This window comes from Calypte anna, chromosome 5A (assembly GCF_003957555.1).
Source record: "Calypte anna isolate BGI_N300 chromosome 5A, bCalAnn1_v1.p, whole genome shotgun sequence".
NCBI lineage: Eukaryota > Metazoa > Chordata > Aves > Apodiformes > Trochilidae > Calypte > Calypte anna.
In genome coordinates, this window is record NC_044251.1 from 33751597 (window position 1) to 33777872 (window position 26276).

Sequence of the window (26276 nt, forward strand, 5' to 3'; positions counted from 1 at the left end):
GTAAAAATTGATATCCTTTAATCTGAATGAGAAAATCAGGATATACAAAGGAAATGTAAGGTTTATTATTTATTTCTCTTTTGTATTGAGGTCTCTGTGTAAAGCTTTTAAAACTAGCCACTTAAAAGGCAGATGGTAGGAAAAGGGATAAAGGGAAAACAAACAGATACCCAGAGGAATAGCATTGATGTGAACATACAGTTTCTGTTAAATGTGATGGTTATACTAAGAGACATGGAGCTCTGTTACAATATTGTGCTTGTACCTGAGTAACTTTTAAATACTTTAAGGGGTTTGAAGTACAAGAAAGCTATGACAGTATACCCATTTGTGTCCTAAATATACTTGTATTGGCAAGTCTTTTCCATGAAGAACAGAAAAGCATAATGCAATCATACAGATCAAAAACTGAGGTTTAAAACCCAATCTTGTCCTGTTTTTCTGAGACTGCTGACTGCTGTTTCTGGGGGTTAGTCGTGGCAATTTGCCATTTTCTCTTTTGTGCTAGCCAAGCGATATTTTAACTAGGCAGTTGGGAAATATTGTGAGTTTTTGAGGGTAGAAAATTAGTATCTTGTGAACTTCATATATATCTATGTAATAACCTTGATATAAGAGGGGACAACATCTCTTTTTTGAGAGGCATTAAAAGATGTAGACTAGGCTGGTCTCTGGTGTTGGTATGTGAGGTTTTATTTAAACAGCACATCCTCAGGGGAGCTTTTCACTGTTTTTCAACTGAGATCCAGAGTTACTCTTAGTAAGTGTAAATGTGATATCCAACAAGACAATTTTTATATGAAGTCTGACTTCTTAGGTACACTATGTTAGTTATAAACAAAAACTACACATTGTTTAAATGCTCTTTGCTCCATGCATCTGTCTTACAGGCCTCAACAGGGAAGTGGGTCTGCAGATTTTATTAGCTGATTAATTGATAAATGACTCTTGTTTTTTCATATTTTATATTGCTATAAATATGTACAAGAATAACAAGTGGGAACAAAACACTATGGTGAATGCTTTGGGAAGCTAATCAACTTTTCTGTGATTTTTCTGCACCTTATTTCAGGAACGTTTCTGAATCCATGCAGTATCCTGGTCTTTTCTATAGCCTTTGAATGTCTTCCAGTGTATATGTTGAAGTATCTATCACAGTTATGGCTGACAAGGAACTTTTCATTCTCCCTAGGCAGTGAAAGAGCATTGAGAATGCTCTGAAGATGATGCTGTTAAACATGCTCCAGATGGCTCTGCCTGCAAGAGCAAATAGGAAGGGCAGAGCTGGCTCACCAGCAGTTCTTGGTTAGCTGCTTGTTGGCCACTGCATTGCTAAATAGGAACATACTCTAGCTAATGTAAGGATGGGTAAAAACTGGATATTTGATTCTCTTCCAGTCTTCAGGAAGGAAGCAGAAAATATTAGAAGCAGGGTTTTTTTGTTACCTTAAATCTTAACTGCTGGGATAAATTTATATATAGTTGACTTTATTCTGAGAGGTTAGAAAGTTTTATGAGGCAAAATGAGCATATTTTGTGGGGTAAAACATACTCTCTGTGAAGTCCATTTGGCTGGCAAATCAAAGGTCTTTGAAGAGTCATATTTCTTGAGATAGGCAGCTGGAGGAAAGGAGCCCCTTGGTCCTTGGAGGCAGAGAGACCAGGCAGTATGCTCAGAGCTAGGGCAATCCCACTGTGACTCCATAGCCATCATTGCCTTTAAGTCCTCTCCAAATTTGGGAAGATGTACTTTTGTAAGACATGTGAGTGTATGGATACTTCTTAATCTTTGGTCTCCATCTGCTGGACCACACACTTCAAGATGCTTGAAAATGTTACATACCTCATCCCCACAGGTATTTTATCCTGCTGCTTGACTGTTTAGGTTTGGTCTGGTTTGTGTCTTTTTCCCTGGCATAGTTGCTTTGTATTGGTTTTATTGGCATTAGAGCAGTCTTTTCTTTTCTCAGCTGTCAAGGTAGCACTTGTTTAGTGGCCAGCAATTGATCACCTGTGAGCTGTTTATAGTCCTGGGGCTGTTGCTTTCAACCTGTGCCAGTATTTTAAGATCTTTGCAATTACCACATGATTGAACTCCATGTCATAAGAAGAAACAGCTGGGACCATGTAGGAAACTTTCATAATAAGGTGACAACGGGACTAATAGGCTGAGACTGGGGTTTTACAAAGTTAGCCTTTTACTACCAAAGACAACTGTTTACTTGAAGACCTCAACTAACCAAGAGAATTTTTTCTGAAATCCGAGGTCAATGAAACTGAGAAGGTTTCTTCTAAAGGTCACAGAAATGAATCCCAGACATAAGACTCTTAATAAAAGATGCCCGTTGTGTCAGGAAAGAGTATTTATTTATAGGGTATCTGTTTATATTAATCAAAGGATCAAACAGTTGTTGCAGCTCTTCTGTTGACCCCCTGTAAACCTTGGGAGCTTTATAAATTCCTCATAATACCTTGTGAAGCATTTTTAAACAAGAAGCCATTGTATCAATGTTTGGACTTAGCTCCAACCTTAAAAAAAATAAGTCTGGGTTCTTCTTTTTTGTCTTTAGTTTTGCCAGCCCCTCTCCACCTCCCAAATTATATTTATTATTAAATTAAAATTAGGGGGTTGTGCTTTAAACCACACTTTAAACTTGGAATTTATTGTTCCAAATTAAAGATTTATTTTTTTTTACCATAGACTTGGGGGCTGGGGAGGATAAGGGTGAAAACTGTTGGTTTAGGGAAAAAAAACCAGCACTGATGAGCTGATACTAGCTCTAAGAATTTTTTTTTTCTCTTTCTTTATAGTCTCTCTAAACAAAACAAAAGAATTTTTTATACAATATTGGAGCTCTCACCGCTGCTTGATTCTTCCAACATGACGACAGAGGACTGGGCCAAAATTGCAAAGAAACTTGAGGTACTATGGTGTGGGATAAAAATTAATTTGTTGCTTAAAATCAGCAGAATATCTAGTATACTAAGCAAGATAAAACAATTAATTAGTGCTTCTTTAAATATTAGTGCTTTTTTAAAATGTAAATGTTACATACCTCACTTAGTAACTTGCAAAGTTACAAGTACTGTGCTTGCAAGGTTTCCTGATTTCTTTTTTTCCTTTTGAAAATGTTGCAAACTGATAAAAATTCTATATTTTTTCCAATTATAAGCCATGTAATAATTCTGTACAAGAAAATAAATAGAAAAATTGCAGCTGTGATTGAATAAAGTGAATAATATGTAGGTTGGTATATTCCAAAGTATTGACTTCATTTCACTGTTCAAAAAAATCCTTAGGTGTAGGTCACTTAACTGAAGGTTGCTTAGTTACACACCATTTGAATGTTCAAATAGCTGAACAGTTGGATAGTGACATAGAAATTAATTTTTTCTCTTAATGCCTTTCTTACTCTGTACACAGAGGGACTTGACTAGCTTTGGCTTTTCTTCTGGTATAAAAAATGCTATCATAGTTGGGTTTTCCACACTAGGAAATTTATTAAAGCCCTAGATATTTCTGAATATATATATAGGTGCATTCATTACATTCTTCTCTAGATGAAAGAATTATAAGGAAGTGGAAATGCAAAATATTTGGAATACTTCATGCCAGGAGTTCATACCTAACTATGAGGAATAAATCATTGTGGTCCTAGTAAGATCTTGGTCTTCCACCCCTGCTTGCTCTGTGACAGTGGGCTTTTGTGGTGCACTTTTCTTTCTTTGACCAAGCTGTAGAAATGCTTGTGAACAGTGTAATAAGAATGATAATGAAGATTCAGGTAGCAGTATTTCACCTTTAGGTCCTCTAATCCTGACATGGGTCAATGCTCCTCCTATCATATGCACATGGGACACATGGGACAATGCTCCTCCTATCAAATGCATCCCACCAGGGCAGAGAAGAGACTGAGCTGGTGCATAGGAAGAGACCCTCTAGGATGGAGCTGCAGCTGGGAGAAGTCCAAGGCCAATAGTAGAAGGTAGCAATCCCTCCAACTTTGAAAAGGAGAAAGTTTGCCTTTTTTTCCTTGCTTGCTTATTAGTTTTATTTAAAAAAAACCCAGCAAAAACCAAACAAACGCCAAACAACCGTTTTTATCTTGTACACAAAATGCAGCTTCTCTCTAAATACAAATAGCCAGTTAATGTAATCCAGTGAAGAAGGGAAACAAAAACCTTCAGCTCTCTGGCTCCTGATTTTACTGACTGAATTATAGGTCAAGTGGTTATTTCTCTGATCTTAGCTATCTTAAAGCTTAGTTACCTTATTCTTGCATTGGTGAATAGCTGCAGCATGCTTTTTGCATCACACTATCATTTAGCTTGCAGAAAGACCTTGCAACACTGGCTGTTGTTTTTCTGGCTAACTTGTTAGAGATAAGCAGAAATCTCCTGAAACTTCCAGTAGGTAGCAACACGTAGGCACAGGTATCAGCCAAGAAATAGCAAAAAGACAAGTAGGAGTCTGCAGGTGAGTAGGAAGATGACCTTATTAACAGGAAATGCCAAGAATGTCTGCCTACTTTTGCATAAGAACTGTCATGAAATCTAATTTTAATTAAACTTAATTAAATTGTTTAATTCTATGGCTAAGTCCTATTTTATTCCCCTACACTGACACTCCATGTAACTGTTCAGATTTCTATGTAATTTTTCCCATGTCAGCACGTTACATCAGAGACACTGGTATCTCTCACTGAAGTGTTTACTATATGCATCATTCTTAAAATAGAGGAACTGATTGCTTTTTTATTCCAAAAGCCAGCAGATTACTTTATTCCAACAAGATAAACTATCAATTCATGGCTTTGCATTTAAAAAAAAACAATAAAAAAACCCTAAACAAGCCCCGTGTGGAATTATATGGAAATTAAAGTTACTGTAAAATTTCTTTTTGCATCTGTACGTGCCTGGTAGTCTAAGGGACTTCTCAAAAACCACCAAGTGTATGTACATTGACTAACAAGAAGCCTCTTCACCTCTTTCTGCTGCTGAAGTCACATGCTGTGCTACAGGAAGAGTATTTTTCAACAGAAGAGGGCACTCATACACTGGCAATTTGCCTGTCTACCATCCAGATTAAATGGACTGTTTTTTTGATGTTATGATAGCCTTGGTTTGCCTAATCTGTTCCTGTAAATGGTGTAATCCCTGAAGTAAAAGCAGCAACAAGAAATCAGCCTAATCTGCATATGTTAACATTCCTGTTTAAAGCCATTGCTAAGCTTTTCTTAATTAGCAGGCTTCTGGTTTAAAAAGGCTGCATTAATATGTATACATAGAAGAATCTTTCTTGCTGTTGCATAATTAGAATTACTGGCTATTGTGCTTAGTGTCCTATTAACCCTTAATTGTATTTAAACTGAAAATGAGGTAAATTTTGGAGAAATTACTCATGTAGTATGCTTTAAAGTATTACTCTGTTGCTTGCATCAGTGAAAGCAATGCATTAGGTGCCTCACCTACTGATGCAGGTGCATTGCTTTAATAATGTGAAAATTGTCTCTCCATCTCCAGGAACACTATGAAAAGTATGATGGTTTTGTGATCCTTCATGGCACTGATACCATGGCCTATACAGCTTCAGCCTTATCCTTCATGTGTGAGAACCTGGGTAAAACTGTTGTTCTGACAGGATCTCAGGTAATGGACGTAATCTGAAGTTATGTTTTTGGTTTTGTATGCAAAGCTAGGTAGTGTCCTGATTATCACTGTATAGAGTAGTAGTGCAGGACAGGAATGGTCACAGTGATGATAGAAATTAGTGAAAATTAGTGGGCTCACCAGCTGAGCATCTGCCCCATAACTTTGTCATTGATGACTTCACAGCTGTACCAGATCATACCAGAAGTTCATTATGGCTGATGCCAGGTGCTTCAGAGAAAGATGTAAGAGCCCGTCATTGGTGTATTAGTCCTTTTATATGAGAACCATCTTTCCAGCCTCAGGTGGCTCTTGGTTGTCAGCTGTCTTTTTTTTTCATTTTTTCTTTCAAAGCCCTGTAGTTTATTACTTTTTATTTTATCAGTTGTTATCCTGTCTTATGTTTTGTTATTGCATTCTTTTTAATTTTAATAATCTCTAAGCATTAGATACATTTTTGATCAATTCTGTTCCTCAAAGCATCTAACATGTCTGTTTCCTTTTCTCTAAAGACTACATCTCTTTATTTTCATTCTCTTAGCTGGAGATCAGCTCTTTGCATATTGTCTGAGGGGAAGGGGTTGTATTACTAGAATGGCTTGCTTGAGCATAAAATACAGCTCTAATCACAAAAGAGAGATGAAACATCACACTGTAAAACTCCCCTCCTCCATCTCATAACTTTCTTTTCACATGTGGTCTATTTGAAGTCAAAATACAAAAGTCTAGCAAGGAACAGGCTCCCACTTACTGTCTTGACGTGGAGCAGTCTAGTTGTGGTACGTCACTCTCAAGATTTTACTTTCTTTTAGCTTTATTGCTTGGAGATCTGCCTGACATATGATTAGCAGTGGAGCATGGGATTTTATTTTTGTTGCTGAAGGGAGCTCTGACTCTCTTAATAAAGAGGCAATCTGAAAAGGCATGGAAGTCATCATTCAGCAGACCAAATTTCTGGTTTTAATCTTGTTCTTTTCTGTCTGGCTTGTTTTTTCTGTACTGAGAGGAAAGATGGTGCAAGAGAGCTGTTGTGAAGTCCACAGTGACAGCTTACATGATCTGGAGCTTTTGCTTTTTCTCTCCACAGTCACGTCTCTCATGCTCAACCACTTGAACTATGCCTGCTTTCTGTTTTTCACATATTTCCTGAATCACTCTTAATCTGCTTTATCACAAGAGAATTATCTCTAGGCTAGTTTTTAAGCACTTAAATTATAAAAGTCTGTTAAGCACAGAGGGAAACCCTGCCACGTGCTGCAGTCTAAAACAGTTTGGATGAAGAAAAACTTCATTATAAATCATTGTTACATAAATTGTTCATGTATTTGTATCACATAAATGGACTCTTTTTTTTTCTGCTGTGTAAGCTTTACATTAGGGACAAGGTCTAATTTCAGTCTCTGATTTTCAGGTGCCTATATATGAGTTGCAGAATGATGGCCGAGACAACCTTCTGGGGGCACTGCTGATCGCTGGGCAGTTTGTGATTCCTGAGGTTGGTTTGCTTGTGAAGATGATCTCAGAAGCTGCTTTTCTGTCTCTAGTCAGGACACTTAAAATATCCTGTAGGCAGTAAGGAATTGCACTTAAACAGGAAGAGAAAATGGATTCCACTGAGGTAACAGGCACATGCATGAGCAGGCATGGGCTGTTTTATTAGGATCCATTTCCCATTTTGCCCATACACAATCTATAAAGGCTATCAAGTCTGAAATGTAGCTTGCAGCAGACTTGAAATGAGAGGTTCCCTTTCAAATACGTGGGATATGAAACAAACCTAAGTCAGTTTCTTAACTTTGGAGTTCTGAAGTTGCACTAGAACTTGTAGGAGTGTCTTCTAGCCCTGGTTCCTGAAGCCTGAAATGATATGATATTCTAAATACCTAACTTAACATGGAAGTACCTCCATGGTGTTAGCACCCTGCCTTTAAAGATGTTAGTGCTGTGTAGCCCAAAAATCAGCGAGAAAACTGGTCAGGTTACATCTCATTTCACTTCTGCCATGCTTACAAAGCCAGTTCTTGTAAGACAACAGTGACAGCTCCCTGGCCAAGCTCTTGCCAACTAATAATAACTCTGAGGTAGCTCTTTTCTTTCAGATTCCAACTGACCACTTAGTTTAACTATGACCAAGAATGGTATTATGTGTGGTAACTCTTTTGAAAGTTTTTCTCATTTTCACTGGGCCTTTTGTTAAAGTTTTGGATTTTGAATTTTGATATAACTGATGGACTTATTAGTAAGTCCACACTGTTTCTTTCCTCTATCTCTGAAGTGCTGTCAGGCACTTTTGCTGTCTCCTAGACTATGCTTCATGAGAAGATTACAAAACTAGTTGGTTCTTAACTTGTTTTGTTCTTAAATTCTTAAACCAATGTGTGACAGATGTGCCAGCCCTTTTGAAAGGGTAAGAGTTGTAAACATCTACTAGCCTCTGAGTTGCTTTAAAGATTTAGAAAACACTTTATAAAGGACAGACTACAGTATTTATCTACTGAATCTTTTAATTACTGGCTTATTCATAGACCTGTTTCTTTACTTGTCTTGCAGGTGTGCCTGTATTTTTATAATAAACTGTACAGGGGAAATAGGGTGACTAAGGTGGATGCTGGGAGTTTCAATGCCTTTTCCTCACCTAACCTGCCTCCACTTGCAAATGCTGAGGTTGATATTACAAGTAAGCAACATCATCTCTTAAGCCATGTAATTTATGCCACATGCAATAGAACTCTAGCTGTAAAGAACCTATGCCAAAGTAGTTGAAATTCTGACTTTAAACTGAACTATCTTTGAAAGCCCTGTGGCTTGATTCCAGTTTATCTGCTCTGAAACTGCTTAAATGCTAGTAAGACTGAGAATCTGTTTCTCAGCTGCATTTATCTATTGAATGTTGAAGTGAGTTAGACTGACTGACTAAAGATGGAGCATAACCAGAGTGAATGTTGACCCTGTGTCATGAAAATGCTTGCTCTGAAGATAAAAATGAAGGAGTGAGGACTGAAAAAACAAAGAGTTTCAATTTGTTAATGATCATGTCAAACTCCAAAGTCCAGCAAAAGAGTCATTGCAAGAGTACTTGCAACTTCAACAGATGGTATTTTTGATGCATGTCATTGTCTAAGATGTTTTACTGGATATTTAGGACCTGACTAAACTGTAAGTGCACTGAAAACAGCAGACCTATAATATACACTGCCTGAAACTTACTCAGGCTCCCTGTAATTTCTCTGTGTCTGTTTTTTAAGAAGGGGAAAAATGACATGAAGATTTCAGTAGCTGTTTGCAAAGCCATTAGTACCTTGATGTCTCTTACTGGATAAATGGCACCTTTTCTTTGGAGAGGGGAGAAGAGAGACACATTTGGAATCTAGCCAAATGAAGAGTTGCCAAAAAACATACTAAAAGACAGTTTCAAAAAGTATAACGTGTTTTGTGAGCTGGTTTTAGATTGGTTAGGTATATTAAAAAGGAGTAGGACTTGGTGACAAACTCCATGATTACAAGAAAATAGGAACAGGGAGGGTGTTACCAAATTCTTTTGCTGCCATTAGTGGTAGTAGGACATTAGTTCTGTGCCCTGCAGTATTCCATTCTGGATGTTTTCTACTACTAGTGAAAGACATTTTGCAATTTGGTAAAATGAACCTATCCCTTCCACCTAATGAGTGGGAGCTAATTAACTAAGTTTTAGGATCAAAGTTCTGTTTGTAGCAGTCACATACAGACTGAGGAAGCCTGTGAAGTACTGTAGTTGTTCATAAGACATCTCTCAGGTAGAGAGCCTGCCACTGTTGTATTACTGTGCTGTGTCAAATACTGGGTGTCTGACATCAACAGAAATGCTGCCAGTTGGTTGTTGCAGTAAACTGGGGAAAATCTTCTTTCTTGGGTTTTTATGAACTGCATCAAATAAATTCCATTTACTGACCGATTAATAATGAAATCAAGTTGCGAATCGCATGTTATTTCTCTTTTGGATCTGAATGAAGTGTTTTGTGATTCTTTATCTGCAGTAGGAAAATGAGGAAGTTATTAGGTACTTCCCTTGCACATATTGGGTCCCATTATCTTTTCAGTAGAATGCCCCATTGAGATCAGTGGGAATTTCTGACTTAAAAACTGATGGTGTGATAAACTCTGGTTGTATTTGTTGCAATTGATTACTCAGCACAGCATCACTTATCCAAGATGACAGTGTCAGTATTGAAGGATTGGCTTGATTTTAAAAAAACATGGTTTATAGTAGGTGCAATCTAATGCTGCTTCATTTTGCCCAAAGTAATTGTTTGAAACATCCCTTTGTCCCTTAAGTGTACTTGTACAATCCTTGTATGAAGCTTTCATGAAGACAAGTAACCACCTGGGCTTCTAAAAATAAAACCAGCATCTTTTAACCTTTTTTTTTTTTTCCAGATGACTTTGTATAATATGTCTTAATCCTCCTGTAGACCAGGCTGACTCGTGCTGCTTCAGCATAATGGAGAGCAGCCTGAGGATACCAGGAGGAGGAGACCATGTGCAGAAACTCTTCCTCAGGCTTCTTAATTCTACCATAAATGGGAATAAAAAATCCAGAGAAGCAGCAAGGGGCAGGTGACAGGATGGAGGGAGTGGGGACCATAATGGGATCATGGGCTGGTAACACAGGGATGAGGAGAGGACATGCTTTTTTGAGGCTACATATATAAAAGCTACAGTCTGCTTCAGAGCCAGAGAGGAGAAACTTAGTCATCTTCTTTAACCTAGCTGCAGCTCTCTCCCTCATTTCTTATACCCATTTTCGCCCTTCTCCCTCTTCAGATGAGGTTCCAAGGGGATTTCTGATCCTATCAGCTGGCTGCAGTCTTGGCCAGATTCTTAACTAAGGATGAGATTCTTGTTATGTAGTTTCAAATGAGCAAGTGTGTCAGCTTCCTTAAGACTTTCAATTTAGCATGAGAAACTAATGTAAGAAGTAAAAAATTCTAGCCCACCCCTGAGATGAGGAAGAATTCCAGTGCCCATGGGAAACACTTCTTCAGCAGAATGAGAAATTTCTGTATGAAATTAACACTATAGAAATAACAAAAAACATTTCTAAAATCTTGAAGCATATCAAATAAAAGACCGTGTCTTATTTCTCCTTTATTTTGGAAGACTGTTTCACTTCAAATATGTAAAGCATATCACTATATTTCATTGCTGATTACTCTTCTCTGTTCTCAGTTGTCCTAAAGAAGCAAATATGAAACTTGCTTTGTTACCACAGATGGACTTTCTTCATCACACATGCATGTAACTTCTGGGACTGGTGCACATGTACAGGACCATGTGCTAAGAAACGTGGAGGGAATGAACAGAGTCCATGTGACTGTGCATGCAGATGTGGTAGAGCAGCAGGAGAAGGTTAGAAGGCCCTTTTGGGCTTGCTTACCCACCAGTCTCATTAGAGAGAAGCTATTCATTACTGGACAACTCTGTCTTGGTTGGCAGTTCTGTTTATTCATAGTAAAAAGCCCAAGTTGTTTATGTATTAAGGTAAATGCCAGCTTTCTTCACCAAAGTGCCTTTGGTCCCGTCCCCCCCCCTCCCTTGTATGTCAGCATGTTGGTTCTTGAAATGACACCATTCAATTTAAATATTCATTTCAAAAGGTGTGTGTCAATTCTTCTATAACAAACTGCTGAGGATGGGGGTCTGTGTTTGTTTGCACCCATAGGTTGATCTCTGCTCCCCACCCCTTGGCTGCTGCCATGAATGATAATGAAGGCTGGGGAACCTTATATATAATGGCAGGGCTTGCCTGTAGCCCTGCAGAGAAGGATGAGAGGAAAGTGTTGCTGTTTGTCTGGAGCACTGCAATCAAGAAAAGCTGTATTTCTTGTTTGATTTCATAACTGGGAGTTCAGTCACCACTCCTAAGGGAGGTGTCGCTCTTAGTTGCTGTTCTCCCATTATACGTTGAAACCTGCATTGTGGCATAGGTGCTGTTAAAAAAAAAAAAAGTTGGGGTTTTTTTCCAGCCTTCTAGACTGTATAGACTTTTTAATCAGCTTTCTGGACTTTTTTTTTATCTTTAAGTCAGGTTCATGTTTTTTTCTGCACTAACCTTATCACCATAGAGGGGTGTCGGCGTGTGAATAAAGCTGAATAAGATAAAGACATATTTTTTGATCTGTAATTTTAAAGGCTGTAGTTTTTGATAGGGAGGGGGAGATCTGACATAGCAGGTATTGTTTATGTGATAGTTTTGTTTGGAAGAATAAACAAAAGGCCTTAGGATCTTGACTGCTGTCTTCTTGAATAGTGCAATCTTGTCTATCCCAAACTATTTTGGATACATTATATAAATAGCCATTACTTCATTTTATGTACATTGCTTTAAAAACTGTCTGCTGTGCTAGAAAGCCAGCTTACATTTGTTCCTCAGCTTTGTATCCATATTTACATAATGCAGTACACTCTATCATTTCAACTCTTCACAAGCACAGACCACCGAAGTCAGAACAGGTTACTGTTTTCTCGTGTTGTGCCAGAATTGGATATCCCTACTTAGTCCCTCTTATCCATAGAATAAAAACTTATGATCACTGGGACATCCATACAGTTTTCTGTACTTCACCTGCTTGTATATGAGTTTCTCACTCAAGAACTGTGATTCCTAATACTGTTTCTTGATTTATTTTTTTTAATTGGATAAAAAGAAGATTATAGTGTGGTATGACTATAGGTTACAAGACAGCTGGTTTATTCAGTGCAGTGAAGATGCTTGAGCTTAGCTATGCAACATAAATATTCTTCCTTTTTGTGGGTGCAGTCTTTGAGAGGGAAGATGCAAAGGTGTTCTAAACTCTTTTTCCCCTGCATGGTGCTCTGCCTCACAGTAGTTCTGAATAAATCTGAGATTAAGTCAGGCTTTTATGTACATTTGTCTGTCTTTGGCTCTTGCATCACACTTGCCTTTTGTTCTGCCTTTTAGACTTGTTTGTCTAATGGAAAACTGACATCTGTGGAGTCTGTCAGAGCACATTATGCAGTCTGATGAGGTTCATGACCAACAGAATGTTAACTCGGGGGCAGTCTTTAGTTCTTTTTTTTTAATATAGTTTGAAATCACATCACTGTACTATGTCTGTGTACATTACATTTATCTTGAAGATGATACATTATTTGGTAGAGTGTACTCCAAGAGTACAGGTACAGGCCTGGTATAGGTCTGACTTCTGGAACCTACCCTCTGATCTCTCTTCTTGGTCTTCTACTTTCAGTAATATCTGAGTAATCTGTGCCAGGGCAGGTTTCCTCAGTTCATTCTTCAACTTCATTGCAGGCATTAGGGATGCTAATAGTTGCCAAACTTAGCAGGGTGCATTTGTGAAGTTTTGGCAGGGAATCCTAGTTCATGGAGGATAAAAGAAAAACCTCTGATGCAGTTTTATTGCCATCCCTCTTACAGAGGAGGCTGCTTTTAAAGAATTAACTTGTGGGTTAGAAGGTTGAAAGGATTGGACATATTGCTAAACACTGCTGCTTCTTAAAGTGCAGTGCTCAGGAGTACACATGGTTAGCCAGACCTATGAAACTCAAGCAAAACAAATGCACAGCTTTCTGCACTCACCCATGTATCTCCTGCAGGTCTCTCACTCACTCTAGAAGGCTCATGGAGGCCTCTGAGACCTATTTGGCTAACTAATAAATCCAGCCAGGTGGTTTCAGAGCCATGCTGGCCCATTCAGCACAAAGAAACTTGGAAGACAGTCTGTATTTCTGTTCTCCTGTTCCCACAGCATTAGGAATCCATGTGCTGAGGTGCAGCTGGTTGGACAAGGATGATGCCAAGCCAAGGGCTTGTGGCCTTCTAAGCATCTTACAGTATTATTTTAGAAAGAATATACAAAAGGCTTTAGCTGTTGACAGGGCAGCACAACAAGAAGGGAATGGTCATAAATCCTTCTAGATGACTGCTGTTTTCTGTCCCACCTTAATGGATTTTGTAGTTTTTAGTGGGTGGTGGGGCATTAGAGCAGGCTTCAGTGGAAGCTTCTAAATGTACTCTGAATTTTCTTGCAAATGGCTGTCTGATGATTGCAAGAGATTGCAACAGTAATTGGTGTGAGTAACTCCCCACATGTCTGAAAGCAAGTTAGTATTATGCATGCAGATGTTTTATCTGTCATGCTGTTGAGATTCTCCAAAATCTAAAAAGCTTAAATCACAATAGGGTAACAGGTAACTTTACAGTGTTGTCTGCTCTGATTGAAGCTCTGATTGAATGACACTTTGAGCTGTAAGCTGTTGCATGTTAAACTTCTTCCACTGCCTTGTAGGAGCTTTCAGCACTACCAATGCTGTGCTCATACACCAAAGTAGTAAAATTTTGAAATCAATAATGCATGACTTGGTTTCTAATAATGCAACACAAACAAACTATTAGTTAAACAGCTGGCTTCTGGCTCTAAATGTATAATCAGAGTTAATCGAATCTTTGCTATTTTATTTAATCATTAGTAACTACTTAATAAACTCTGGAGGTGATTAGCAGCAGCAGTAACTGCATTTGTCATCTATGTCTGGGAAGATGAAGGTCTGGCTGAGGCTTTCTGAGCACTCTGAACTCGGAGAGTTGGCACTAAGAGAGCATGTTCAGCATTGGCATGGTCTTAAGTTGTGCCAGGGGAGGTTTAGGTTGGATATTAGAAAGAATTTCTTTACGGAGAGGGTGATCAGACATTGGAATGGGCTGCCCAGGGAAGTAGTGGATTCTCCATGTCTGGAGATATTTCAAAAGAGACTGGATGTGGCACTCAGTGCCATGGTCTAGCAACCACAACGGTGGTAAAAGGGTTGGACTTGATGATCTCTGAGGTACCTTCCAACCCAGCCAATTCTATGATTGTGAACCCATCAGGTCTCAGAGGTTTTCACAGCTATCAAACTTCTTTTGAAGAGTTTATAGTAAGGGAATACAGATTTGTGTCTGATAGATCATCCTGTTCACTGATGAGCACTGAACTAAAATATCCATTTTGGAAGTCTTTGCTATAGGATGCTATTAAATTGATATACATATGTTAATTATCTTCTTCAGGAGCACAGACTTAGAAATATTGATTAATACTGGTCTATCTTGGAATCTTGACTATTTTGGAAATAATGCTAAAACATAACACAGTAAACTCTGACCTGGAATTGAAGATGTATTTTATGCTACCTAATAAATAAGGTGTGTTAGATCAGCTTCTATAGCTGCTATCTTAAATGTGCCTTTATTTCTTCTTTTCAAAAATACATTGTCTTTCATGAATTCCCTACATAAGAAACAGTTTTAAAGACAATCTTGGAAGTGCTAAAGTTGCACTTAATGCTATCACTTAATATTAAATTGAACAAGCCTTTTTTCTTTAACAGTAAACTGGGAAACAGTATGGAGAGCCAATACCAAAAAGAAATTCCGAGTTCACACCAATATGAACAGGAACGTTGGGCTTCTGCGAATCTTCCCTGGAATCACTGCTGCTGCTGTAAGCATCACCACTTCATTTGGGAAGTGGGGGGAGTGGTGCTCAAATACTTTTTAAGTTCAGCTAGCTGAAATAAGGAAACTTCATTGTTGTAGCAGTGGTTGGGGTTTTGGAGGGAACAGAAAGGATCTGTCTTGCTGTTTTTTGGACTATCAGGACATTCAAAGACTGTTTTCATATGCCATAAACTACTGATAAAAGTTTTTCAGTTATGAAGACAGGCTGAGAGAGTGGAAGTTGTTCAGCCTGGAAAAGAGAAGGCTCCAGGAGACCTTACAGTGGCCTTCCAGTGCCTAAAGGGGTCCTACAGGAAAGCTGGGGAGGGACCTTTTACAAGGAAATGTAATGATAAGACAAGGGGTAATGGTTTAAACTGGAAGAGGGTAGATTTAGTTTAGAAACTAAACATTAGGAAGAAAGTCTTTACTGTGAGAATAGTGAAACACTGGGACAGGTTGCCCAGAGAAGTTGTGGATGAATCACCCTTGGAAGTGTTCAAGGCCAGGTTGGATGGGGCTTTGAACAACCAGGTCTAGTGGGAGATGTCCCTTCCCATGGAGGGGGGTTGGAACTGGGTGATCTTTGAGGTCTCTTCCAACCCAAACCATTTGATTATTCTTACGATTCTGTGATATCTTTTGTCTAAATAACCTTGGCTCTGAAACTTAAGTAGGTCAAGTGTTCTTTTTTAGACAAATGGAGGCTATAGTGACCACATAAATGCTCTCTAGCTGCATAATGAGGCCTAGTGATAGACATCTTGTTAGAAAATACACAATATGGTGGGTGGAGGGGAGTGTATTTCTACAACTCATGCTTATTTTTTAAGGTTAATTTTGTCTCACATTTATGATTAGCATGACCCTTTGCACTCATACAGAGCTGAAAATTAGAAGTGGGATTTTGTTGCTGAAAATGAGAAATGGGTGGGTTTTGCCTTTAGAATTTTTTTTTTTTCAGAACTGCAGTTTTAGGTAGATTTGTCTTCTAATTTTTGTCCAATACTAGTTCCATTAAATTGACAGGTCTTTTGTGGCCGTTGCCATCTTAAATTGAACCCAGTAGTTAATGCAGCACTCCTCAATTACATTACCATTCTTTCTAGGTGAATATGAACAGATGGAAAAGCAGAGGGGTGGTATATTTGCAATAAAACTCCAGCTGCACAATTAGCCTCATGGGGGCTTACAAAGTATTGTATTTAGCACATGTGATGAGCAAGGAACCCTCTAGGTTGTTTAAAACGTGTCTTTCTAGGAAGAAGACTTTTCTAGGCATCATTTGCTAGGCCATGGTAGCTACCTCAGTAACACGTAGCCAAGAATGAACTAGAGCCTCCTTTTTGGTTTTTTCTGCCTTGAGTTAAATAAACTTCAGGCTTCATTAGAATGGTCTTTTCTGAAATGTGAGACTCTGTCTCTCTGAGTTAGGCAGACATTAGTTAACAAAACTCTTTGCTAAAATAACAAATCTGGGGATTTTAAACTCAATTTTACATTTATTTCACAAGTGTAAATCTACCATTTTATTCTGCAATAATGGTGCAACAGCATAGGCTGTTAATGGCACTTGAACAATAGCATCCTTTGTCATACTGAGGTCATGACTGTAGAAAGTACTTAATTTTAAAATACCTTTCTAGGAATTTTAAAGGAAGCTAAAGAGTGAAATTCTAATTTTTTAAAAAGCTTATTCTACAGTCCCAGTTACAGAAAATGGGGGGCACAGAGGGACATGAGAAGACTGAGGCATGAGAGCTGGTAGGACTATAGCAGAAACAGACCATCTTTAAAAACTCTGTGCCATATGTGAAAATCTTGATGTGACTTTAAAATATCTTTGGCACTTCCCTGTCTTGTTTTAAACAGGTAAAAGCATTTCTTCAGCCTCCAATTGAGGGCATTGTACTTGAAACTTATGGAAGTGGCAATGCCCCAAACAACAGAGAGGATTTGCTGAAAGAACTGAAGAAAGCAACTGAACGAAAAGTAGTGATTCTGAACTGTACCCAGTGCTTACGAGGCTCTGTTAAAACAGTCTATGCAACAGGGCAGGTAAGGGTTGTGCAATGATTTCAGACTAATGCTGTGGAAAAAAAAAAATCTACTGCTACAACTAGGTTTTATGCTTCTAGTAGTCCCAGTGTATAAAACCAGATTTACTAAACTCTAAATAAATAAACTCAAAATAACTATCTGAAAAATCTTAAACTGGAAGCATTTAAGAGCTGCAAACAAGATCCTGTTACTTCTAGTCTGGAGGAGTAACTGAACTAAAACAGCCAGGAACAGTCAGTTCAGATGCCAGATTACTGATTGCTTGTTGTTGTCATGTGTAGCACTCCAGCATACCTTGCATTATGTTGGTAGTGTCTTTCCCAACAGGATTCCACTGCACTAGGAGCTAGCTTAGAGGTCAGATGATGAAATAAACTACTATATGATAGGCCAGCAGTTACTTAGCTACAATATAAGAATCTCAAGAAAGCCTGCAAATCCAAGCAATATTCCAGATCCCTTTTTCATATGATGGGAAGTACAACTGAATTCAGAAAGAGATTGGAGAACAGTATGTAAAGAATGTGTGTCTTGCAGAATGGAAACCCACAAAAGCCAGCTTAAAGCTGACTTAGTGGAGATACTGTTAATATTCAGGACATTTTATAGTGAGTTTCTTAATCATGTATTAAGACATGACATGAGTGGACTAGTACGAGCTCAAAGCCATAGAAGAGTATGTGTTGCACATGGTGCTGTGAAGGAAGCTGGTTTAACTGGACTTTGTAAAAGGCGAGCCATTAAATAGCCACCAAACACTGACAGAAGGTGACTCATCCCCCTGTTTTAAACACCGGGTTTTGTTGGGAGCAACCACGCATCTGGCAGTGCCAGCCTCTTCAGTGACTGTAGGACAAACCTAGATAATGTAGTCTGGTGCTGAAACCTGCCTTCTGTAACATTGTTTTAGACACAGCTTTAGATTGTATTTGCTTCAGGAACATAGTTGGTTTTGAGGCAAAAGAAAAGATTGTTAGAGATTCTTTCTACCTCTTCAGTGTTCAAACTCAGTATTTTCTGAAAAGGGCTGTCATTTGGGTAAAAAAATTGCATAAATTAATGGAGATGTTTTGAAAAGCATTAACTTTTGTGAAGATCCCATACTCTAGCAAATATGATAAGAATATGTGGATTAAGTAAAACAATTCACATGGAAGGGAGAAAGTAGTTAAGTCAATAAAAGACACCAAGCATATTAGAAAAACAACATGAAAATGAAGCTTAGGTTTTATGTGATCTTCGGCTTGAGGTGAACTTTTAACGTGTGGAAGGAAGAAAAACCCTATTCTTATGCTCTGATTAAAAGATTTTACAAGCAGACATCTCTAAAATGGCCTTTGGCACTCTGCTGATCCAGACTGCTGATCTGCTGAATTGAAAGATTCTGCTCAGGTCTTAACTGAACCACAGTAATGCTGGCTTACCCTTTTTATGAGGAGCGTATACATATATTATCTTCTTTCAGTATCCACTGGTGGAAGCTTCCATGTTCTCTTGGCATCTTTTGGGGAGAACACTGACAGACCTATATCCTACAAAGTTATTTCATGCTTATTCTTCCATTGCCTTTTCCTTTTCATAAAATGCTCCTTGATAGAAGAAGTATTATGAATTAATGGCTGGAAAGTTTACTTTGATTTTTCTTTAAGTAAAAGCTCTCACAGGTCTTTGCATATGGCTAGGACATTTTTAACTCAAGGTAGCCAGGTGGGTCAGCTGAGTCCCTGGTTTCTCTTGAAGTGTTTGTTTTAATTAATTGAATGTCTCGCCTCTGATCCATCTGCACAGTAGAAACTTGTAATTGAGAGTACTTAAGGTGTAGGAAGGAAGCTGGGAAATCCCTTCCTTCTCCTTTTTCTCAAAACTGCTGAAAAAGCCATAACTGTTACTTGGCTAGCACTACAGTACAGAAGGTATTTCTCACCTTCTCTGTGCATATTTCCCCATGGGGCTTTTAAAAATGTTAGTCTTGGGTTTCTGGAAGTGGTGAATGAGCTGATTAAGGCTCTGTATCTTGCTAAAAATATTAGTTAAAGGACAAATTTCAAAGCTGAAGTTTGTATACAAGATACTTAAAAGTAAAGTGAAGTGCAGAGAACCTACTGAAAGATGCTGTACTGTGAGCCATCACATTATGGCAGAGATGATGATCTGAGGTTTAGAGAAGCCTAAGTACAATCTAGAGACAAGGGATCTGAAGACTCTTCTGTCTCTTACTCACTGTACATTTATGGAGCTTGCTGAGTGTAGCAAAGATCTTTCTACTTTTATTCTTTGGTTCAGGTAGTTTTTGTTTAGGTTTTTTTTTAACTACCATAAAGAAGTTTAAAAGTTCATCTTTTTCAATTGTTCTTGCCAGAACTGCGTAAATTACACAGTTTAGTTGTATGTTCTAAATCATACACTGCTAGTGCAGTCTGAAAGGCTCTGAAAACACTCCTGCTGTGAGCACATTGTACTGCTGGAGTTCATCCAAAGCTATGCCCCATAAAAGAATGGTAAATATGTCTGTATGAGAACAGCCTACTTGGCAATGTTCAAAATGCCACTGGGTTAAAGCAGAGTAACTGCAGCTTTTCAATAAAGGGAATAAGACAACTGCAGATAGCTGATACAGACCTGTAACCTTTCCCTTCTAGCAAAGTAAGTGACCATGGCAATCGTTTTGGTGAATTCTTCAATGTTATTGCATGAAAAAGAATTTGAAGTAAAACTCATCTTTATTCAGCTGGCTCTAGTATTTGCTTGGTATTTGATAACTAAAAGGACCAAAATTACAGTAGCAGTAGGAGAAGCAGGGGAGTGGAGGCACAGTGCATACTGTATTCTGTGTAGCTTCTCATCATTCATGTGCATTTTCTGTTCACACATGTATTTCTGAATGCTAAGCTAATTGGAATTTTTTTTTTTTTAATTCAGACTCTTGCTGATGTTGGTGCAATTCCTGGAGGTGATATGACACCAGAGGCAGCCCTAGCTAAACTGTCATATACACTCAGCAAGAGTGAGCTTACCTGGGAGGAGAAAAGGCAGGTAAATACTTCAGTGTGACCTTGAAAGGCTTTAACTTTCTCATCTACTGTGCACATTTCTGTTTAGGTGGATTCCTTGAGCTTCTCTCTTGCACTTTAAAGGAACTGATTCCAGAACCATAAAGTGAACATCACATGTTTTCTTCCTTAAGGAAAATACTGTTAGGCAGATGGAGTTGTGTAGATTGGGAAAGGAAAGAATTCTCTGCATAAGTCAAGTGAAGACTGTGACCAGCCCATAAAAATGCTGTCTTTAAATGGTGGTAGTCTGCCTTGGACATTTCTGTAGTGAACACCCATGCATGGAAATTTATATGGGAGACAAAATCCCAACCCTATTGAAATCAGCAAAGATCTTGTCATTGATCTTAGTGTGGTAAGGATTTAATTCACACAAATTACTTCATTCGCACAAATCTATTTCCGAAAGTAAATATTGCCTACAGCCTCTTGCTTTACAGCATTACTCATGAGAGTGTTAGATTTTGTTTCTGTTAGAGGAGGTACACTTCATAAATACACAAAAAATAGAGGATTATTCTAAGGACCAATTATAACTGATTTTAAAATCATAAGCCCTTTAACAACATTCTTACTGTTCATTTGGGCTTAATCAGGGCTTTTGTTAAACACAACTTACGTAGTTATAGATCATGTTCTTTTATACAAGGATCATACAGCTCTGAATTAGATAGGAGAGCAGCAGTCTGCCAGAATGCATGTGCTTCTGTGCTTGTGTGCTGTGAAATCATAACCATGACACTTTGGGAGATGACATCATGATGAGTCACTCTCTAGACTTAAGCACTACATGCACATGTATCTTGTGATGTGGGGGGGTTTTATTAAAATTAAAACAAATTTTATGGTTACTTCATGCTCAGTATCTTCCAAGCGGTAGCAGCTGTTGAGACAGACAGATTTGTATACCTGTGATCATAAGTGGGGTGGCTGGAAGTACCACTTACCATGCTTAAAAACAGTTTCAGACTCTGGGGTTTCAGTTGTTTGTTAAATCTTGGCTCTGAAAAATTTGAGGAGAGGCTATTTGTTTGTTCAGATGTTCCTTCAATGAGGAACATACTCTGTGCAAGAACATGCCTGAAAGGCAACAGAATTCTGTGAAGAATAATGGCACTCCATGTTTGTGTCTCTGCGCTTTAGAAACCCAGGCTATTCACTGATGCCCCCTTGGTACACTCACTGACCCTGGAACATACATGGACTAATCTGTTTTTTTAATGAAGACTTTAAAGCTTCTTGCACAGAGGATTATTTGACCTGGGACAGGAGAAACTCTCCCAGCTGGCTTCTTGCCTAGGTATGCGAGTTAAAACTTAATTTGAGATCCAATTTGCTGAGGTAAGATAGCTGACTTACTCAGGTGAGGACCTGGTTGTAGGACGTTTTAGGTACCATTGGCTCAAGGTACTCCTGCATATTCATATGCTGTCCTTTGGGATGTGCTGCGCAGTTTTTGTGTGGTGGTCCTGGGTGTTTTTCAAACCTTTATATGGTTTGAAAAACTAAAGAATTTTTGCAATTTCTTTGAGTTAAGCAGGATTGGTTTCACCATTTGGCTCTTTGTACAGACCCGCAAACAGTTGTGTTGGCACAGCTTAGGGAGCAGCATGCTGCGCTGCCTGGGCAGGAATGGGTGGTAGAGACCAGGAGGAGAAGAAAGGCTGGAAATATGTGTGGCAATATCTCCAGCTAAACATATCACCAAACAATAGTCTCCCAAGAGACGGAAGCTCTCCTGAAGCTGGCGTGGTTATTTTAGGATTCTCTTTCAACACAAAGAAGCAAGGAATGTGCCCCCAGACACATGGAAATGGCTGCAGAGCTGGTAGGACTGAGCAAGGCACGCAGGGCTTTGCACTGGGTGCGTTCAGCACAGGTGCCTATTGCTAAGGTTACCAGTGCAAAGCAATGATCTCAACCTGTCAAACTCTAAAAGTGTGCCAAAGCATTTGGTATCCTCTGAGTTATACGGATATGGGACTCTTCCAGCAGACAGCTACAGTGCTGTCAGCGCTTAGATTTTTTTTTTTTTTTAATAAAGGGCATGCCTAGACATAAGTAAACCTGGGGCATTCATCTTTCCAACATCACATCTGTTTCTTGCAAACTTTCACAATCCTGCTTTTTAAAATTCTAATTGGAATAACTACGTGCTTTATAGCTGCATCAGCAACCTCTCGTGAAAGAGTGCCAGTATGTAAAATTGTCAGAATTGAGGAAACCAGTTGTTTTTTATAATGACTGGTTTCTCTCACCATGCTGCAGATTTCCTAGAATCTGCATTTTGGACTATTTTCTTTATTGCCATATTCAACCACATTCTACACATGAATTGGCCGATCATTTTTTTCCCTGGTTATATTGGGTTGACCCATTCTGCAAACTGTTACATGCCTGCTTTAATATCAAATTACTTCTACTACTGTAGACCCTCTTCATCCAAAGCTATCTCCATGGCCAAATTTTAACAAAATCTGTCCTGATAGAGCTATTTGAAAACCCATTGAAATACATGACCATCCGCAGGCAGCACTGGGCTACATGCACAGTGTGTGTAGGAGTATTGAGGTTTGGGAATGATTGTAAAAAGCAACATTTTAGAATATTCTGGTCTTCAGCCTCACTATGCTAATTACTTATTATCTGTATTCTTAAGTAGGCTGCAGCTTACCCCACTAGGGAGCTTTTGTCTGCATACTCTAAAAATTGGGATGTTTTGTTATGTGCTTATTCTGGTTTCTTTGCTTTGGAAGAAAGTTTTATTTGGCTGTCCCTTTTTTTCCCCCTCTTTGTCTTTTTAAACTTGCAATCTTCATGGGACAGTAAGTATTTCTTTAATCTTTTGTCTGCATTCAGTTAGTTTCCATAATTCCTCCAAACAATTTTTTTACTTGATCCTAAGTTTTTTTATTAGGCTACTGCCATATTTTTCCTTTGCTAACAAAGGATTTGATTGCTTGCTTTTCAGATGCTGAGCGAGAATCTAAGAGGAGAAATGACTGTTGTACCCACAGGAGCCAAGATTTCTCTGAGAGATAGCAAGTTTATTCAAGTGATTGCCAAATCTCTAAGTATCAGCAGCAAAGAGGTATATACTTCAATATTTAAAAGTAAACTCATGTAAAGCTGTAAACTTGTAAGCTCAGTTAAATGAACTTAGCTTAGAGGTGAACAGAGATGCGAAAAAAAATGGAATACTGGGGCTTTTTTTTTTTTTTTTTTTTTGCTGTTTTTTTAGTACTGAGTGTTCCAGCTAACCAGTTGGGTTAGGGAGAAAGGACACAATGACAAGCATAACATTAAAATGTTTTTAATTAAAAACATATTAACATTTTTTTTCCTCTTTGTAGCTCCATCTTGAGTTTATTTACTTGGCTGGCTGGTTGCAATAACAAACCTCAGACGGTTGCTGTAATTCAGAGTATCAATGATATGAAAAAGTGCTTTGTATTTTTGTGGTCAAATGTATTGACAGTTTAGAGCAATCCAAATAATAATGGGTAAAGCAGCTTAATTGTACATACAGTCAGAGAAGGCTGATACTAGAGGAAGCATTACATAAGTGTAATTTGTGGTGTTTAATAGTAGTTCCTCCAAACTAGAAAAGCAGAACATATAGTATTGGTTGTAAGAGACAAGATTTTGCTTTTCTCTTGGCTTTGTTTCAGGGAAGATGGGATTTTTACTAGCTAATGAATACTGAATGTATGGTTCTTCTTTAGGAAGCATGAGAAATATGAGAATATTTAGAGGGCCCGGGGGCTCTACTTGTCAGTGGAGCTTTGGAAGTACAGGTTACACAAATATCTGAGGAATCACATGAGTAAAGATCCAGTCTTCAGGAGACTGGACTGTATGGTATTTTCCAATTCTTACCAGTGCTGTTCCACTTATTATACTGATGTGTAACTGCAGCTGTACAGGGATGGTAATTAGTGCATGTACCTTAAATGGTATATATAGATATCACGTAATTGTAGTCTTGCCAGGGAGGAATATAAATCTTCATGGATGTGAGGCAGACAAAATGTAAAATAAACATGAGACTGCTTTCCTTCCAAGAACTAAATTTTTAAATAGTCAAATAACTAATTTGGAAGCTTTACATGAAAGAAAGCAAGGGCAGTGTTTTAATGAGTTGGACATCAGTCTTACTAGAAGCAAGGCTGATACTAAATGCTTAATTTTATTTGTTTCTCAGGAGCTAGAAGCCGTCAGAGATGCATTAATTCCACCTTTGGCTTGTGCTGCAGCTAAACTGGGTGACATAGACGCGCTAAGAGCCATAGCAGAAATGGTAATGTAAAATTAACAGTTTGTACAAAACACAAATTTTTAAACAGAGCTATAAGTGATAGGAGGAAGGTATGCTCACAGGGAAGTAACTACCTAAGAGTTAGAGAGTTAGAATCAAAGTGATTTCATGAATGCATTTGGTTTCTAGGCTCCTCAGTCTTTGCCTTTCAAAACTGGTGTGTTCTTTCTCCTGTTTCTCAGCTGTTTACATTTTCTTTTGAACTGTGAAAATTAAAATGCAAGTTCTTATCTCCTGCCTTGGAACACTTTAAAATGGTTTGTGTTGCTTTCTTTCACTTAACTTTCTTTATGCATATTCATAAGTATCCAGCTTTTGGATTTAAATCCATCATGATTTAAAAAAAAAAAAAAGAAAAAAAAAAGAACCTGAAAATCATACTCAAGCAAAACACACTGCAGTGCTAATTCAGGATTCTTGGCTCTTCCCATAGCTCTAGGTTGGGTTATACCTGGAAAAAGAAAAAGGCAATTCTTTGTATCACCTTTTTTTTTTTTTTTTTTTTTTTTTTTCCTCTTTTCTTCTTTGCCTTGGTTTACCCTACTCTTGAGACTTTGGTAAAATCCTCCAGAAAGGATAAATATATCCTCAAAGTAACACTTAATTGAGAAAGAAAAATAAATTAGCAGAATGTAGGCACAGAGCTGCTGTATGGTGTACTGCAATTAACAGCATATCTGAAGGGGCCATAATGAGTATACAGGTGAAAGGGGGAACATGCAGAAGGTGGAAGAAATATCTTTACTGGTGCAAAAACAATGCTGCAAGATAGATGTGAGGTAAGTTTGACATTGACAGCTTAACCTTTGGATAGCTGAATTAATATATTGTGTATGCATCTACTGTTATATCAACAACTTAAATGTGCAGCCATTATATTTTTTAGCATATGAAGGATGTGTCTTTTTGTAGGGTGGAAACTTGAGCTGTGGAGACTATGATGGGCGAACTCCACTTCATATTGCAGCCTCTGAAGGGCATTTACCATTAGTTGAGTATTTGTTGACATCTGGTGCAACTGTTTATGCTCGAGACAGATACGGATCTACTCCACTGATGAATGCAATCAAGTTCAGGTAACAAAATAATTTATACAGCTCTCTACATAAAGTTTGTAAACCTTCTATCATTTTGGATTTAAAGTCAATCCCTGTATTTCGGTCTCACTCTATCTCAGCAATCATGTGTAAATAAATGATAGCAGTTAAAATAACACCAGCCAGTTTCATCTCAAGGGATGTGACTAGCCTAAATTAAAAGATTTTTTTTTTTACAATAATATGAAATGAAAGCAAAGAACTTGGTATGCATGCAAAATTTTAGCATAAGGTAATTTATTGCTGCCTTCCCGCCAAGACTTTGTCCATAATTTCAGGATTCCACTCTTTGTTATGAGGCTTCCTTATAAAACAGCCAAACCGATCACTCCCTTCGACTGTCAGGAGTGAGAGTGCAGGACCGAGGGCTGTCTGTTTTTTCTGCCCTCCCCTTTCTCATCAAGACCAGACTGTTTCAATTGGCACAAAATATACCGGTAGGTTGGCATGTTTTAATCTTTCCCTTCCACTAGTGCTTTCCTGAGTCTCTTGCTGGGTGACTGGTTTTTTGATTTTTCTCTTCCACCCACTCATATGGTATGGCTGCGTGGCTCTGCCTGCTTTGTGGATTTCCTCTTCCTGTTGTTCTGGATGTCAGCAGT

At 38.3% G+C, this 26276-nt stretch overlaps 1 protein-coding gene across 2 annotated transcripts in view; it reads left to right on the plus strand.

Annotated features, from left to right (window-relative positions):
• ASPG (asparaginase) overlaps positions 1-26276 on the plus strand; it is a 47179-nt gene that overhangs the window by 7051 nt on the left and 13852 nt on the right. Inside the window, exons 3-13 of one of the 2 annotated variants that reach the window (XR_003987651.1) lie at positions 2812-2923; positions 5524-5649; positions 7061-7144; positions 8200-8326; positions 15037-15149; positions 17018-17203; positions 20126-20239; positions 23231-23350; positions 24464-24559; positions 25490-25653; positions 25953-26111. Coding sequence is in view for 1 of the 2 variants with exons in the window: in XM_030451974.1 (XP_030307834.1) it covers positions 2812-2923; positions 5524-5649; positions 7061-7144; positions 8200-8326; positions 15037-15149; positions 17018-17203; positions 20126-20239; positions 23231-23350; positions 24464-24559; positions 25490-25653 (1242 nt within the window). In the remaining variant the exon portion in view is untranslated. The remainder of the gene's footprint in view (positions 1-2811; positions 2924-5523; positions 5650-7060; positions 7145-8199; positions 8327-15036; positions 15150-17017; positions 17204-20125; positions 20240-23230; positions 23351-24463; positions 24560-25489; positions 25654-25952; positions 26112-26276) is intronic. The other variant, XM_030451974.1, reaches the window with a different exon arrangement.